Below are 15,762 nucleotides of genomic sequence, written 5' to 3'. Positions count from 1 at the left end.
GCATTGTAGTTGATTTTTGAACTTTGCAAATCAGCTGCTTACTCAGTTACTAAAAGCATACATTTAAAATACTAACATTAAAATTATTCAAAGAATGATTTTGTTGCCTACACAACAGTTTTGATGTGACCTCATAAGAAAAAATTTCATCATTGAAAATGTCATCCAAAAAATTAAATTAACATTAAAATTTATTTAAAAAAATTCACAAGATTACATTAAAGTTTATTTTAAAAAATTCACAAGATTACATAAGTATAAAAGAAATTTAGATAAACTGTCAAATGATTTTTCTGTATTAAGTATATAGCACTTTTACTTTTGAGCTTGTCATAGCTTAAAATTGCACTAAGAATATTAGAATACCTTCATAGTAAGAAGTGACTTGTGTAAGAAGCAAAATAAATTTATTTAAAAGAAATTGATAATCTTTGGTAAGCTTAGAGAATGGCTTTAGTAAAATTGGGGGGGAAAAGGGCAGTCAAGATGCCATATTGTAAAGGATTGAGAAGTAACAAGTACTAAGAAATGTGAAGATATAGTAAATGTGAAGACTTTCTAAGATTATGGTAGTGAAAGAAAGGATAAAAAAGAGAAACTTGAGAGTTGGTAAGGTTGTTAGGGTTTTTTAAAGAATGAGCATTTTTTCCTCTATAATTTCATTTTTTGATTGATAGAAATCTTTTTTTTTCCCCACTAAGTAAAACCTATTTAACAAACATAGTCTTGCAAAACAAATTCCATCACTGGCTATGTCAAAAAATGAATGTCTTATTTTGTACCCTAAGTCTATTACTATTGTATCAGAAGGTAGGTAGTATGCTTCATTCATTCATTCATACACATTGCAAGAGAGTGGAGAGGAGGAAAGGGATCGATGAAGGATAAGACTAACTTAAGAATTAAAGTTAGGGGAAAGGAAGAAGGGGTTGGTAATTTTTTCTTAGCAGATTACGACTCTGAAGCACCATGTAATTGAAGAGAAACAGGGAATTTGAATTTGTTAAATCATACTGTATAGACTTGGGACCCATATTTTATTGCTTTATCTGGTGAGTGATATTAGTATGAGTGGTCAATCTCTAAACACAAGGAGGCTGTACCTGAACACTTTCAGCCAGGGATTTGGTTCAATAAATTTCCAAGGATCATCATCCTGTAGCCTCATCTCAACCTGGTAGGAAACAAGGCACCTTCAGGTGATAAATCCATTTGTTCTGGCTAGCACTGGGAGGTTGAGACTCCAATCTAGGTACATATTCATTTAAAATATACAAATATAATGGCTTCCTTTATGTTCCAACCTGAATCCTACCTTCTATAGGGAACTTCCCTAATTCCTTTTAATTCTAGTTCTTTCCCTCTTTTAATTATTTCCTACTTATCTTGTATACACTTTACTTTATATCTGTTTGCATTTTGTTTCCCCCATTAGACTGTAAATTCCTTGAGGATAGGGACTTGTCTTTTGCCTCTTTTTATATCCCTATTGCTTAGCTCATAGTAGGTATTTATAAATTCAGTAGACATTTGTAAACGTCTATTGAATGGAATCAAATTGAATTATGTTAACATTTTTTGTTGAACAACCAAAATAAGTATTACAAGAGAGAAAGAGAAACCCTTAAATTTAAATAGCATCTCAGTAAGGTTATATACTTCTTTTAGGCTTACCACTCAGGCCTACAGAATAAAGAAGAAAAGGTAGAAGGATAGAAAAGAACAAAACATAAAAAGTATCATAAAAAATGATAAAGAGAAAAGGAGATGATGAGTACAGAAATAACAAAATGCTACTAATAGCATTATAGAATCATAAAATTTAGAATTTGAAGGCTACTTCATACTTAGTCCATCTCTTCATCTTACAGATGAGAAGAATGATGCTTTTAAGTGTTGTCATAGCTTTTAGGCTTCATTTTAATGCTAACTGTGGGAATTTAGCTGATAAGTTAGTATTGTTTTTTTTCCCAATAGCTAGAATGCCTATTGAATTGAAAGATATATGTCTGTGTGTATGTGTATGTGTACACACACAAAAATATGTATGTATGTGGGTATACATAACACACACATATATATAAAGCTGTTTCCATGTTATTTAGCTTGACTTGTAAAGAAAACAATGTAATTTTTGTCACATTGAACATTATTCTTAAAATTAAGATGATCTTTTAGGACATTTTTTTGTTTAGAGATAAAATTAATTTATTCTGGAATTTAGATTCAATGTAAAGAATTTAAAAAATCTTTACAGAAACATTGAGTTTTTATCTTTTTTTAAAAAATTGTTTAGCTTGCTTATTAATTCTTTCTCTTCAAAATTTAAAGCAAAAATTTCAGTACCCTAAAGACAGAAAGCATATTTATAGTCTAATAACAGTAAATTTTACTTTAGAATTTGCCAGTGATTTTCTTCCTCTTTCTCTGTGTAGCAAGAAGCAGCAGAATGGGAAAGCATAAATGCACTATTAACGAAGAATGGCTTAAAACCAGTGTTTTTTGCCAAAAGGACACATGAAAAAAACCCAGGCGGTAATCAAACTTTACTCTCTTTGTTTTTGAAGTTTAAAAAAAAGTCACTTTTCCAAATTATATATATTAAGTAAAAATATGTTATTAACTATAAAATACGATACTATGTTATAATAGAGTGAAAACAGAATGTGTGTGTGTGTTGTGTATATCATATATAAAATATGACACTATAAATATTCATATTCTATACATATCTATCTATATTTTATTTTTTCCAAGTTAAAGTTCCTTACATTTTGTGTGATTCCAGATTTAATCATTTTTGACAAACAGTCATCACAGAGGATTAGACAGACTTTAAAAAGGTTGGTGGATGACAGTGCAAGGAATCAGAATATGATCCATCAGCTCATCGAAGCAAATCAACAGCTTAGGTAAGATATTATTTTGAGTGGGAGAAGTTATACTTTGAATTGCTCTGAATTTTTATGACTCTAAATACATATTTTTATAAGCATACTTTAAAAAATAAAATACTTTATTTTATCTTTTATGATTTTGACAGATCAGGCTTCTTCTATGGGCTTAAAATATTTGCATGTTAAAAGAAACTTTTTCTACCATTGTTAGCTTGTGATGTCAGGCAAAATGTTTAAGAGTGACTTAAAAGTTTGGAAAAACTATTGAATCTAAAATTGAGAAAATTCACCTTATGTCTTTGACATGGATTGATGTTATAACCAAGAGAAGGAATTGTGTATTTATTAAATCAGAGATGAACTGCAGCAAGAACAAATCCAAACTTTGCAGGAAGAAAAACGAGCTAATGACTTAGAACAAATTGTGGATAGCGTGAAATCCAAAATCATTGAACTTGAAGAAGAATCTGTAGTCATGGTATCCCAGCAACAGAATCAAGTAGAAGAGTTTCAAAAAGATCAAAAGGCTACACAGGTATGAGTGCTATATGTATTTCCATAAGATTTCTTTTTTTTTTTTTTTGAGGCTGGGGTTAAGTGACTTGCCCAGGATCACACAGCTAGGAAGTGTTAAGTGTCTGAGATCAGATTTGAACTCGGATCCTCCTGAATTCAGGGCTAGTGCTCTATCCACTGCACCACCTAGCTGCCCCCATAAGATTTCAAATAGAAAGTGATTTATAAATGTTAGACATTTTGTTGTAATTTATGTATTGTCAATAATGATGGGTTTAGAATTAAGAGGGTGTAAGCTTCTTAAAAAAGATCAACTGGTAAAAAGTCCCCAATTAACTTTGGTATTTAACATGACAAAAATAAAAAAAAGTGAATATCATTTAATTCAACAAATATTTATTGAAATATTATCCTTGGTTAGTATAAGCTCCTTGAGGACTTTGCTCTTTGTTTTTATATCTCCATTGTTTACCATGGAGTAGGTGCTTAGTAAGTTCTTGATATATTGACTGAAAAAAAATTATTCAAGGGGAATAGTGTAGGGAGGAGACTTAAGGAGTCTTTACAAAAGGTTACATGTGTTTACTATAGGAACTGTATTATGATTTCTTTAATATAGACAACTTCTAGATGAAGATATTCTTTCCACTGATCAGTGTTTGCACCTTCCCTGCAACTTAAAATTTTGGAGGGATTCTTAGGTCACTGAGAAGTTAATAAAAGACTTGATTCAGTGTCAGGTAGCCAGTTTTTGTCTCACACCTTCCCGGCTCAAGGGCCAGCTTTCTATTTTCTATGTTATGTTGTTTCTCTTACTCATCTTTTAAAGAGATTTTTCCATGGCAAAAATCTAAAATTTGTAACAGTTAAAGGTTTTGGTACAGGAAGTAGAGCTTCATGGTTAATAATACACTAACTTTTATAGCCACTTAATAAGCATTTTTTCCCTCTCCCTCCTACCTCCCCTGTCAGTGGAAAAAAATATTAAAAAAACAAACAAACAAACAAACAAACAAAAAAACTAAAGATTTATAATATGCAGTCATGCAAAACAAATTCTCATAGTGATAGATCTCTTCCCTTCCCTCACAGTGGAAAATTAGGGTTTTCTTCTTTTAGAAAAATAAATTCTATTAATATTTACAAAGTTGATCTATATAGAAAATTGAATTTCAGTCATTTTCATTACTACAAAATTTTAAACATATGTAGGTTAAAAGGCTGGTGCTCTTACCTTTTGAATGAAAAAAGGGATTTTTTTTTTTTTTTTAGGGGGAGGTACTTAACTATGTTTTTCTTTGGCTTTGAGATGAAATGGAAGTAATTGTTTTTGACTTACCTATTTTATTTTTTCATGTTGGCTTCATTTGGTCAGTTATATTATATCCCATTTTTGAAAAGGCTGGATATTTTATTTGCCTTAATATACAATTGCTCTCATTAGCATTTCATAAAAGAGTTCTGATGTCCTATAGAGTTTTTCATACAGATTTGCCCAGTGGTTTTTTAATTATTATTATTATTTTTATCCCAATTAGCCATTTTATTCTTTTCTTTCTAGTCCAAAGATATCTTTGGCAACGCAGAAATAAAAGAAGAACTGAACAATTCTGCAGAACCTTTCTGATTAGTTATTGTTGTCCTTTCTACCCCACACAGTGGTTAATTTCTTTTTTCCCTATTATAGCTTTTTAAAAAATTCTTTTTGTTGTCTTTAATTCATTCTGAGCTTTAACACTCTTGATGTTATCATTATTTTTATAGTAGTATTCCATAGTTTATATTTATAATCTATTATCTGTCCTTACTTTCATCTTTTATATGTCTTTAAAAAATCTAATTTGATTGTAGAGTGACTGCCCTGTCTTATTGGCCATGTCAGAAATATAGACATTGTACACTCATTACAAGACACTATAAAATTTCCCCTTCTGTCTACATGTAATGGAATTGATATCACTCTTTGCCCTTTAAGTTTCTTGTGGATGATTACAATTCTTCTTATTAACATCTTGCATTCTCTTTAGAAGCACCCAGCAGTGTGACAATTTATCCTTATTTTCTTCTTATCTTACCAATTTTTATTAATTTCCCTGTTTTATCAGTCCCCTTATTCAGTCTTTTTCTTCTTCAGCTTCTTTTCAGTATTTCTTTTTCATCTTAAACCATTTTTGAAATTAAGCCCTTTTCTGCTTACTTCAGATCAATTCATGTTTCTTCAGCTTTTCCTTAAGTTTTCGCCAATTCAGTTTCTGGCTTTCTTTATAATTCTGTCCAAGCATCCTTCCTTTACTCCCCACCCCTCTTCCCTGGTCCTTCTTTCTAGTAAAATATTTCATGTGTTTTCTTGTTATTTTATATTTTAAACAAAAAAAAAAAAAACAAAACATTGTTGACAAGAATGTATAATTGTGGTTTTGGCACTGAAGCAGCTGAAGAGTAGAGGTGATAGGTTAGCAACAGGAATTTGCAGAGAAGATGGGTATTAATTGTGGAAATGATCTGTTGGGAAACATAAGTCTGCAAATACTATGTCATCTACATGCCATAATTGGTGGTTTTATTTTATTCTACAGGCAAAGTACCATCAATATGAACAAAAATGGATGGAGCAACAAAAAACTCTTTCTTGTTTGCAGAAGGAAATTAACAAATTACGAAAAGAGGAGGAACTTCGTGTTGCCTCTCAGAAAAGAGTTTTTAATCGGCTTTGCAAACAAGCAACACAGACTGTTGTGGATAAACAGTAAGGTTTTGTAGATAAATTAATAAATATTCCCATTTAATATGATTTTAAAAATTCATTTGATTTGAATTTTGGTCTATTTTGATTTTTAAAATTTGATTTCAGATAGCTATTAGGTAAGTTGATTTGCCTGGTTTTTGAACAGTAGTGAAGTTTCTTTTTCATGGCTCGCTGAAAAAAAAAATCCGGTCAAAACTACTTGTAAATGAAACTTGAAATGAAAACTCTCTTTTTTTAAAAGAGAGAGTTAAATATAAAATATTCAGCTCATCTTTCTTTTAAAGTAATAACAGAAAATACTTTTTGTTCAGCAAAAGAAATAACAAAAATAGTAGTAGCAAGATGAAATAATATTGGGAGAAAGAAATTAAAGGAAAGAAAAAAAGATGAGTAAAAATAAAGGTACACTGAAAGAGTAAAGGAGAAGATAACAAGAGCAAGAAAGGGAGAGGGTACCTAAGTTCTGGGGAAAGGCCAACGTTTCTTCATTGTTCAGTTACCCACTTTCTTAAGGTCTGCTCTTTTGATGCTATCTTCTCTCCCTGCTTGGAGAAGGCCAAACATCTCCATTCTGGTAACCAGATGTGCAGTGAATTCTTACTGGTCACAGCTTTCCCCTTCTGCCCTTAACCTTCTACCCTCTCCTAATCTGCTCTGGGTTGTATTGCATTTGGAAAAAAGTTTCTCTAAGAATCTTTTCTTCTCTGACATAATTTTTAATGCTCGACCTTTACTGGTTATGTTGGTGTGAGACATCTAGCCAGCAGTTTTGTAGACCTTAAATTGTAATAAGTGAAATTGAGGATTAAATTTCTGCTTTGATCAGAAGTTTCTCATCTCTCATATAAAGCATTATAATTTCCAAAATTTAGATGAAAATAAATGTTTAGATTTGATAAAAAATAAAAGAGAATACTTTGAGACAATTAAGCTCCATATTATATAGTAAATTTGGTCAGAATATATTTTTTGAATTCTAAATTTAATTTTTTCATTTCAAATAAGTTTTATAAGTGCCTTTTATTTTTCATCATAGTCATTTACAAATAAATGTTCCCTCACTCAATCTCCATGATCTTGCTTTCTAACTCCCATTTCACTGAACTCTTCCTTGTAACAAAGAAAAACCTGAAACCGAGATAAGCATATTTCTTACCTATAGTTCCCAGTGTTTATGCCAATAAGAAGGATGTTTCATTATTTTTTCTCTGGCACCAAGATTGATAAGGATAATTGTTAAGCATCTATGGTCTTATTAATAACTACCGTAGCTCTGTCATCAAGGTTTGAAGTTTCTGTGAGATTTTTCCATTAAAGTCACTTTATATTCCTAGATTAGAAAATATGAGGCTACTTTTTATTGATGAATTATGGAAGTGTACTTTTTTTAATGTATCCTTATGTACTTTTGGACACTGATGTATCCTTAATGTATCTTTTCTTAATGCATTTAAAAAGATTAGTCATTTCCATTTAAACAATATAAAATGAGTTTGTTAAAGTATTTTTAACAAATTGGCAAATGAAAGTTTATTTGACAATTTATCTAAACCTCTTAACATCTTTATTGGGAATGTTGTGCTAACAAAACTCTGGTAAATTTTTTGAACAGTTGAGAAGGACTTACCTTTTTTAAAAGAAAAAACAAAGCAAATGACTTTCCTGAACTTATTTTAGCAAATATCTATATCTGAAGTATTATGCTATTTCATGTCTTCAACAGTAGAGAAGTTGGCACTAGAAATTACATTAATAATCAAGAAATTAAAAATGATGGGCATAATTTCTTCAAGATTTAGGTTAACATGACTGATTCTAAGCTAAAAAGGGCTTCTGGTTGTTTTAAAAGTCTTTCTTGGTTTTAATATATAAACCACATATTGTCATTTAATAACATTGCTCTGACAATAATGCATGAAATAGAACAACCTATTATGCTGTTTTGTTAACAGAATTATTACTGAATTTTGAAATCATATACCAAAAATCATACAGCATTTGGAAAAACTTTGTATTTTATTTTTTCCAGGTTGCTTATCCTGATTGATTATTATGAATCCAAAATTAGAAAAATTCAAAAGGAACTAAGGTAGAATTAAATCCAATTTTAAGAAAAACTGATTAGGTATTAAATGGTTGCTTAAATGTTTATGGTGTCTTTTGGAAATTTTGTTTGGAAATTGACCAACATTTGACACAAATAAGATTCTTGAAGATACTCTTAGAGTGACCTCATACAGTAATGTTAAGTTATGCTTACATGGTAAATTGCTAGTGTATTGCTAATACCTATCTAGTAAAAATGATATATTCTTTTTTGTTGGACTTAATGATAGTTGCATCTGTATATCTATCTATCTATCTATCTATCTATCTATCTATCTATCTATCTATCTATCTATCTATCTACCTACCTACCTACCTACCTACCTACCTATCTATTCAGTGCTTAATGTTTAGGACTAAACTGAGTATTTAACAAAATGCTTAAGGATACAGGTATCATATAAAGATAAAACTCAAAAGTGAAAATGAAAAATCAGTATTGCAGATATGAACAGAATTGTTATCTCTGATTAAGGAATGGGCCCAAAGAATAGGTGTTTTTGCCAACTTAAAGCAACTAAAGCATATCTAAGGCAAAATAATATAAGGAGATATGTCTCTTTTGAAGGCTAATGTACCAGAAAGCAGGACTTCTTAAACTTTTTCCACTAGCGATCCCTTTTGGCTTGAGAAATTTTTAGTGTGACCTAAATGGGGTCTTGGACCACAGTTTAAGAAGCTGGGCTATAAAGTATCTGTAATGTGAAGACAGTGTACTTTATAAGCATTATATACCCATACATATAATTTTCTGCTTTTTATAAATATTACAGTAATAGCATTGCAATTTGTGACATGTTTGAACTGTCCAGTAGCAGAGTTTTCACTTGACTACTTGGAAAATTGTAATAGTAGTCATAACTTATATCGTTTAACCAAAAAAATTGTCACTTCTGAAGTCGTGTTGTAGCATATATCTTCATTTGCCTTTGGTTTAAATTTTTCATCTCAAATTGAACAGTTAGTATATATATATATAGTGATGTACAAGATGACAATGGATATGAAGAAGTATAAGATCCTCATGGAAATTAGAATCTACTTAGGGAAACAAGACAGAAACCTGTGAAAAATGTTTAACTAAACAATAACAATACAAGATTTAAAAGACAATTTAAAAAAACAGTGGAAAAAATATCATACAGTAGTTAATTGAATGACATAGCCAGTAACTTCAGAGGGAAATGTTATTATATGTTGGAGTAGCCGGTGGAGGGTCTGGTTTTTTTATTGTTTGATTTTTTTGTGTGTTTTGTTTTTGATTTGAGAATAATCTTTTTTTTTTTTTTTTTTAAAATAATAGCTTTTTATTTTCAAAGTGCTTATAGAAATAGTTTTGTTTTTTTGTTTAGGCAATTGGGGTTAAATGATTTGCCCAGTGTCACACAGCTAGTAAATATTAAGTGTCTGAGACCAGATTTGAACTCAGGTTCTCCTGACTCTAGGACTCCTGTGCCATCTAGCTGCATGCAAAGATAGTTTTCAATATTTATTCTTGCCGAACCTTATGTTTATATTTTTCTCCCTTCTTCCCATTTTCCCTTTCCCCTAGATGGCAATAATCTAATATAGGTTAAATTTGCAATTCTTCTAATCATATTTCCACAATTAGCATACTGCACAAGAACAATCAGATCAAAAAGGGGAAAAATAAGAGAGAAAAAAGGTAAACAACAATAAAAAAGGTGAAAAATAGTATGTTGTGATTCATATTTAGTCCCTACAGTCCTCTCTCTGGGTGCAGATGGCTGTCTCCATCACTAGTCCATTGGAATTGGCCTGAATCATCTCATTGCCAACAGAGATTTTATAAGAATTTGAAGTGGATCTTGAAGTGTGGAAAAAGAATTGGAGAGGAATGTATTATAAGAGGTTGGCTTTGAACAATATAGCCATAAACACAAAGGATAAGGCATGGAATGAAAGAGCAAAAAGCAGGGAATAAACCACATAAACTAGAATAAAGGAAAGACTTGGGAGATAAGACAAATATTGTAGTTTGGGGGTAAGGCCTCGATTGCCAGAAACTCTTGTATAGTAACATGGGGCAAAGCTAGGTCAGGAAGTTTCACTTTGCTCCGTTCAAATCTGGCCTCAGACACTAACTGTGTGACTTTGGGCAGTCACTTACCCCCAATTGCCTCAGTTCCTTCATTTGTAAATTGATCTGGAAAAGGAAATAGCAAATCACTCCAGTGTCTTTGCCCAGGAAACTCCATAGAATCATGAAGAGTTGATATGACTGAAAACAACTGAATAGTAATATGAGAAAAAATTTTAGGAAGACCCAGAGAGAGAGAGGGAGGGGGAGGGAGATAGAGAGGGGGAGGAAGGGAGGGAGGGAGGGAGGGAGAGAGAGAGAGAGGGTGTGTGTGTGTGTGTGTGTGTGTGTGTGTGTGTGTGTGTGTGTGTGTGTGTGTTGGGCACTAAAGACAGATAATGAACTGCACTGAGAATTGAATAGGAATAGCAAATTGGGCTAGATTGCAGTTGGGAAAATACAGTGCTTTATGTGATCTCCAGCAGAAGCTTTTCTTTTGAACACCAATATTCTCTCAGTCATACCATGTAATTATGAATTATGAAATCTCGCAATGCCAGAAGAATCACGGTATCAGTTGACCTAAAGTAATAGAAGAAAGACACACAGTTGGCATAAAAATACATCTTGTCTATGAGATGTATCATGAGTCATCATGAAGAAAATGTGAGTATAAAAGAAGTTGTCTTAGATTTAGATGACACATTGGAGAGTGTCAGGCTTTCAGTCAGGAAGATCTGAGCTTAACTCCAGCCTCAGATAATTGCTAGTTGTGTGATCCCGGGCAATATTTCCTCATCTGCAAAAACTAGTTAAGAGAAGGAAATGGAAAACCACTCCATTATCTTTGCCAAGAAAACTCCAAATGGAATCACAGAGTCACACATGATTGAAACAATTAAATAACAAAAGATTTAACCAGAGGAAGTTTTCTGGCACATTAGATGGTTCACTGTAGGAAGTTTATAGAAAGATACAGACAAAAATTGCACAGAATCAGAAAGTGTGGAAGTATTGTAATCAGCACCAATGGATGGTACACTCACACTGATGATGATCATGGATCTGTTAAAGTATCAGAACTCTCTGATAGTAATATGTAGGGTTTTGGGAGAAATAGTAATTAGGGAAACCGGTTAGCTTATTGAAAAAAATAACATGGAAATAGTATATATGTTATCTTAGGATAAATTTATCCTGAGATAGCATAGACATAGACCAAATAAAAATTGGATAATTAACTTTGCTGAAGTTAAGGCAGAATTTCTCTGATTTATTGCTACTTATAATGTTAGAAGTGCTAATATTGTTGTATCTACTGTGCTTTCTATGTCGTGGAGGAAAAAAGGCAAAATGTAGAGGAAGATTGAATTATAAGAACATCATATTGGAAGTAAAGGGCCATAGCTTCTGCTTAGAATCAAAATCTTGTTCTGTGAGCACTTATAAAGATTTTGGCAAAGCTAAACAGGAGATTACATTTAGAAGCCATATATTTGAAGAAATTGATGTCTTACTACATTACTATTTAACATGTATCTTAATTGACAATACATTGCTATAAGGATCTTGAGACCTGAGACATGAGAATACATTATCATATATTTAAGTTAATTTTTTATTGTGAATCAAGCTTTAGCTCTTTACTTTGAGGGTGCTATTGGTGAGAAGAATTTGGCTGTCTATCTTAGTGAATTAAGAGGATGCAAAGAAATAACAATCTACCAACTCTCCATTGGAAGGCAAATTTACTCCTAAAGAGGAGCAACTGGAAAATAACTTTTTAATGAAAATATAATGTTAATTTATATTTAAGATATGTAACTATTATTTAATTGGTTTGGTTTTAGCTAAATTATAACTTGCTACATAAGAATTTTCAGAAGAGGCATATCTTTTGTTTTGTAGGCACTATAAAGAAGATACAGATATTGAAGAAAGAGGAAAAGGAAACTCTGTAGATCCAGATGGTACACCACATTATAAAAAACTTCTCATGGTATGGGGACTCCATGACTAATGAAAATTTACTTTAAATGTTAATAATAAGTTATAGATTTATTGTTTCTGTGATATGTATTATAGTCATTCCAGAATCAACTTAGAGACATTAAAGCCAAGAATGATAAACTTTCATGTGAAAATCAGAATCTCCGCAAAGATTTAGAAAACAGGTGAGAAAAGTAAATGATCAAATTTGGAATCTGTTAAAAATGTTCCCTCTTCTGTCACCTTAACCCTAGTTCCTGCTGGTGTATCTCAAGGAAATGAATCCATATTTAAGGAAGGGAAAATAAGGACAAAGACATCCAAATTGAAGAAGTCAGAATTCAGAAAGGAGAAGAGAGAATTAGGTGTACCTTTGTACTTGTATCTCTAGGGCTTATCACAGAATCTGGCATAGTATAGTCATTTAATAACTACATATTGATTGATTGTGGGAAGTGTGGAGAAATGAATGAGATGAAATATGGATACTGGATAGATATTTGAGATATATTCCCAACATCTGTGATGTTACTAATATTTACATGGTACGACTTCTCATTTTTCTGGATCATTTCTGGACATCAGCATGATATGCTATCTTGAATAAATGTAAATTTATTTTTATTATAAATTATTTGTATTAATACCTAAGCTGTTGCATTTAGGAAATATTTTATTAGGCTTGATCTTTTAAGTTTTCTTAGTTAGCAAAATAAAATATATTTAACAATTTATTTTCAATAGGCCTTCATCACATGAATTAAGAATTTATAAACAACAAGTGAAGAAACTGGAGAAAGCACTTAGGAAAAATATAAAGTAATTATATTTTATTTAAATATATTATGTTATTTTAGTTTTGCTTTATTAGCATTACTTATCTATTTATTTAATGCAGCTACAGAATTTCTTATTAGATATACCAGGTTAGATATGAAATAAGTAGATGGGTTACAAATGATATTAAATAGAGGTTATACTGGCCTCAGAATTTATTTTAGTTAAATTCAATGTATTAGAAATGGTAATTATAGTTGTTAAAAAACCCATATTCTCTTTTTAAGTGTGTTTGCTTGAATATGACATTCTGTTTCCCAACTTTGTCTCTTTGCTCTGGTTGTAGCACATGCCTGGAATATTCTCCTGCAACATGTCCACCCACCTCTTAGCTTTCTAGCTTCCTTCAGGAGTTTATTTAAATCCCACTCTCTGTAGAAAGACTTTTTTCATTACCTCCAACCCTTAGTAGTGCTTTCTTTCTGAGATTATCCTCCCTTTACTCTGTATATATTTTGTATATACATAAATTACTTACATGTTGTCTCCCCAGACCTCCTTGAGGTCAGGATTTGTTTTTGCCTTTTTATCCCCAGTGCTACCTGGCATATAGTTCCTCCAATGCCCAACAGAAATTCCACTCTAGGAAACATTTCTAATTATTCTTGCTAAAATTGTTAAGAGATTAAAGGAAATGCTGAGTCTTTTAAATATTTTAAAAAAATATTGCTTGGCATTTTTTGTAATAGTCAAAAACTGGCAATGAATGTGTGCCTAACATTGAAAAGGTTGAACAAATCATGGTCTATAAATGTGATGGAATATTATTGTGTTCCATATTTAGCATAGTAGATTACTTGCTGTCTAGGGGAAAGGATGGGAGAAAGGGAAGGGGGAAAAATGGAACACAAGGTTTTACAAAGGTGAATGTTGAAAATTATGCATATGTTTTGAAAATAAACAACTTTAATAAGAAATAAAAAGTATTTGTAAAAAAAGGAATATTATTGTATTCTAAGTGATGAATATGAAGAATTCAGAGAAATATAGTAGATTTGTATGAGTAGATACAGAGTCAAGTAAGCAAAATCGGGAGAATGTATACTTCAGTAATATAAATGGAAAAAATGTTAAAAAGAAAGTGGAGTAATTGTACTGACCAATCTTGGTCCCAAAGAACAGTCAGATGAGGGAAAAAAATCTTCCTCCATCTGTTAGAGTGGATGCAAAATATAAAAAAAAAAAATCATTAGATATTGTTCCAATGTCCCATGTTTCTGTTTGTCTTTGTTATAAGAGAAGGTTCACTTGGTGTATATGTATGAGGAGGCATATTGGGAAATATCTGATATAAGAACCAAAGACATCAATAAAACTTAATTTTTTTTAGAAGAAAAAAATATGCTCAGAATAATAAAAATAAGAACATGACTTTTAAGAGCTATTTGGCAATGGAGTGACATGTCACTTAATTTTTAAGCAGAGGTTGAATGAGCATTTTTTGGAGATTAGTAGAGGTTATTTCTGTGTTAGATGAAAGAGATTGAAGTAGATGACTTATCAAATGTCCTTCTAATTCTTTTTCTTTCTTTCTTTCTTTCTTTTTTTTTTTTTTGCTGAAGCAATTGGGGTTAAGTGACTTGCCCAGGGTCACACAGCCAGGAAGTGTTAAGTATCTGAGGTCATATTTGAACTTGGGTCCTCCTGACTTCAGGGCTGGTGTTCTTTTTACTGTGCAGCCTAGCTTCCCTGTTCTTAATCTACTTAAGATTCTGTGATTCCAAATCAAGTTGTCCATCTTATCTATTGATTTAAAGAAAAGTCTAAAAGTGACATGACTAGTGGTGAGATTCATATTTTGGGTGCAAAATTTTATTTTAAGTCATACTAAATGAATACAAATTTAATCTGATTATCATTTTATTTCCTACAGACCTTGGTATTTTATAGCTAATTGTCCTTTAGAAGAGTTTTGTATATACTGATTTTTTTTTGTTTTTTTGGGGGGGTGGTATGATAAAGATTACAGGAACTCATCGGGGAAGACAAATCTGAAGGCTTAGACAACAGAGTTTCTGAGATGAGCAAAACAGAAAGCCAGCGCCAGGCCCTGCTTGACCAGAGATACTTCAAGGTACTAATAAGGGAGTAAATTCATTTGGGTTTTCAATGAATTAATAACAATTGTATAATTAACAATCTGGACTTAGAGCTTGTGAAATACCTGTGCCTGTTTTTCCTTCCCTTTCCTGTGATGTCACCAGTTTTTGCTTTATAGGAACTCCTAAATTTTCCCTCTTTATCCCTTTCCTTTTAATTGTTTAATCTTAGGTAGCAAAATTAAGAAAGCTTATCTTTCACATCTTATTTAGCCTTAGTATCTTCTCTTATTCAGTTCAACAGAAAAGTTAAAAATCAAAATCAACAGTCAATTATAGGGCCAAAAAGAATTGGATATGACTTAAATGACTGAACAACAAAAATTTGATTTTTAACTCCTTTGAGACTTGGACAGTATCTTATATACCTTTATACCCTGAACAGCCATTTTGCCTTTTACAAAGAGATACTTAATATTTTAAATCAAATTAAATAAGAATAGACAATTTAAAGCCAGTCATTTTTACTACCATACCATAAAACTGGCTTTTTAGTAAGCATATGGGAATAATTTTAGAGATGATACTTAA

General features: G+C 31.5%; 1 protein-coding gene across 10 annotated transcripts in view; it reads left to right on the top strand.

Annotated features, from left to right (window-relative positions):
- CEP70 (centrosomal protein 70) overlaps nucleotides 1-15,762 on the top strand; it is a 31,215-nt gene that overhangs the window by 6,230 nt on the left and 9,223 nt on the right. For 3 of the 10 annotated variants that reach the window (XM_074301640.1, XM_074301641.1, XM_074301637.1), the window contains 9 exons: nucleotides 2,436-2,535; nucleotides 2,789-2,912; nucleotides 3,252-3,432; nucleotides 5,990-6,159; nucleotides 8,189-8,248; nucleotides 12,215-12,305; nucleotides 12,392-12,480; nucleotides 13,040-13,114; nucleotides 15,095-15,206. In XM_074301640.1, the coding sequence (XP_074157741.1) occupies nucleotides 2,436-2,535; nucleotides 2,789-2,912; nucleotides 3,252-3,432; nucleotides 5,990-6,159; nucleotides 8,189-8,248; nucleotides 12,215-12,305; nucleotides 12,392-12,480; nucleotides 13,040-13,114; nucleotides 15,095-15,206 (1,002 nt within the window). Of the gene's footprint in view, nucleotides 1-2,435; nucleotides 2,536-2,788; nucleotides 2,913-3,251; nucleotides 3,433-5,989; nucleotides 6,160-8,188; nucleotides 8,249-12,214; nucleotides 12,306-12,391; nucleotides 12,481-13,039; nucleotides 13,115-15,094; nucleotides 15,207-15,762 lie in introns of those variants that run through there. The other 7 variants (XM_074301642.1, XM_074301638.1, XM_074301644.1 and 4 more) reach the window with 5 other exon arrangements.

The sequence above is a fragment of the Sminthopsis crassicaudata genome, chromosome 3, assembly GCF_048593235.1.
Source record: "Sminthopsis crassicaudata isolate SCR6 chromosome 3, ASM4859323v1, whole genome shotgun sequence".
In the NCBI taxonomy this organism is placed as follows: Eukaryota; Metazoa; Chordata; class Mammalia; order Dasyuromorphia; family Dasyuridae; genus Sminthopsis; species Sminthopsis crassicaudata.
This window is presented reverse-complemented; position numbering and strand designations above follow the sequence as displayed.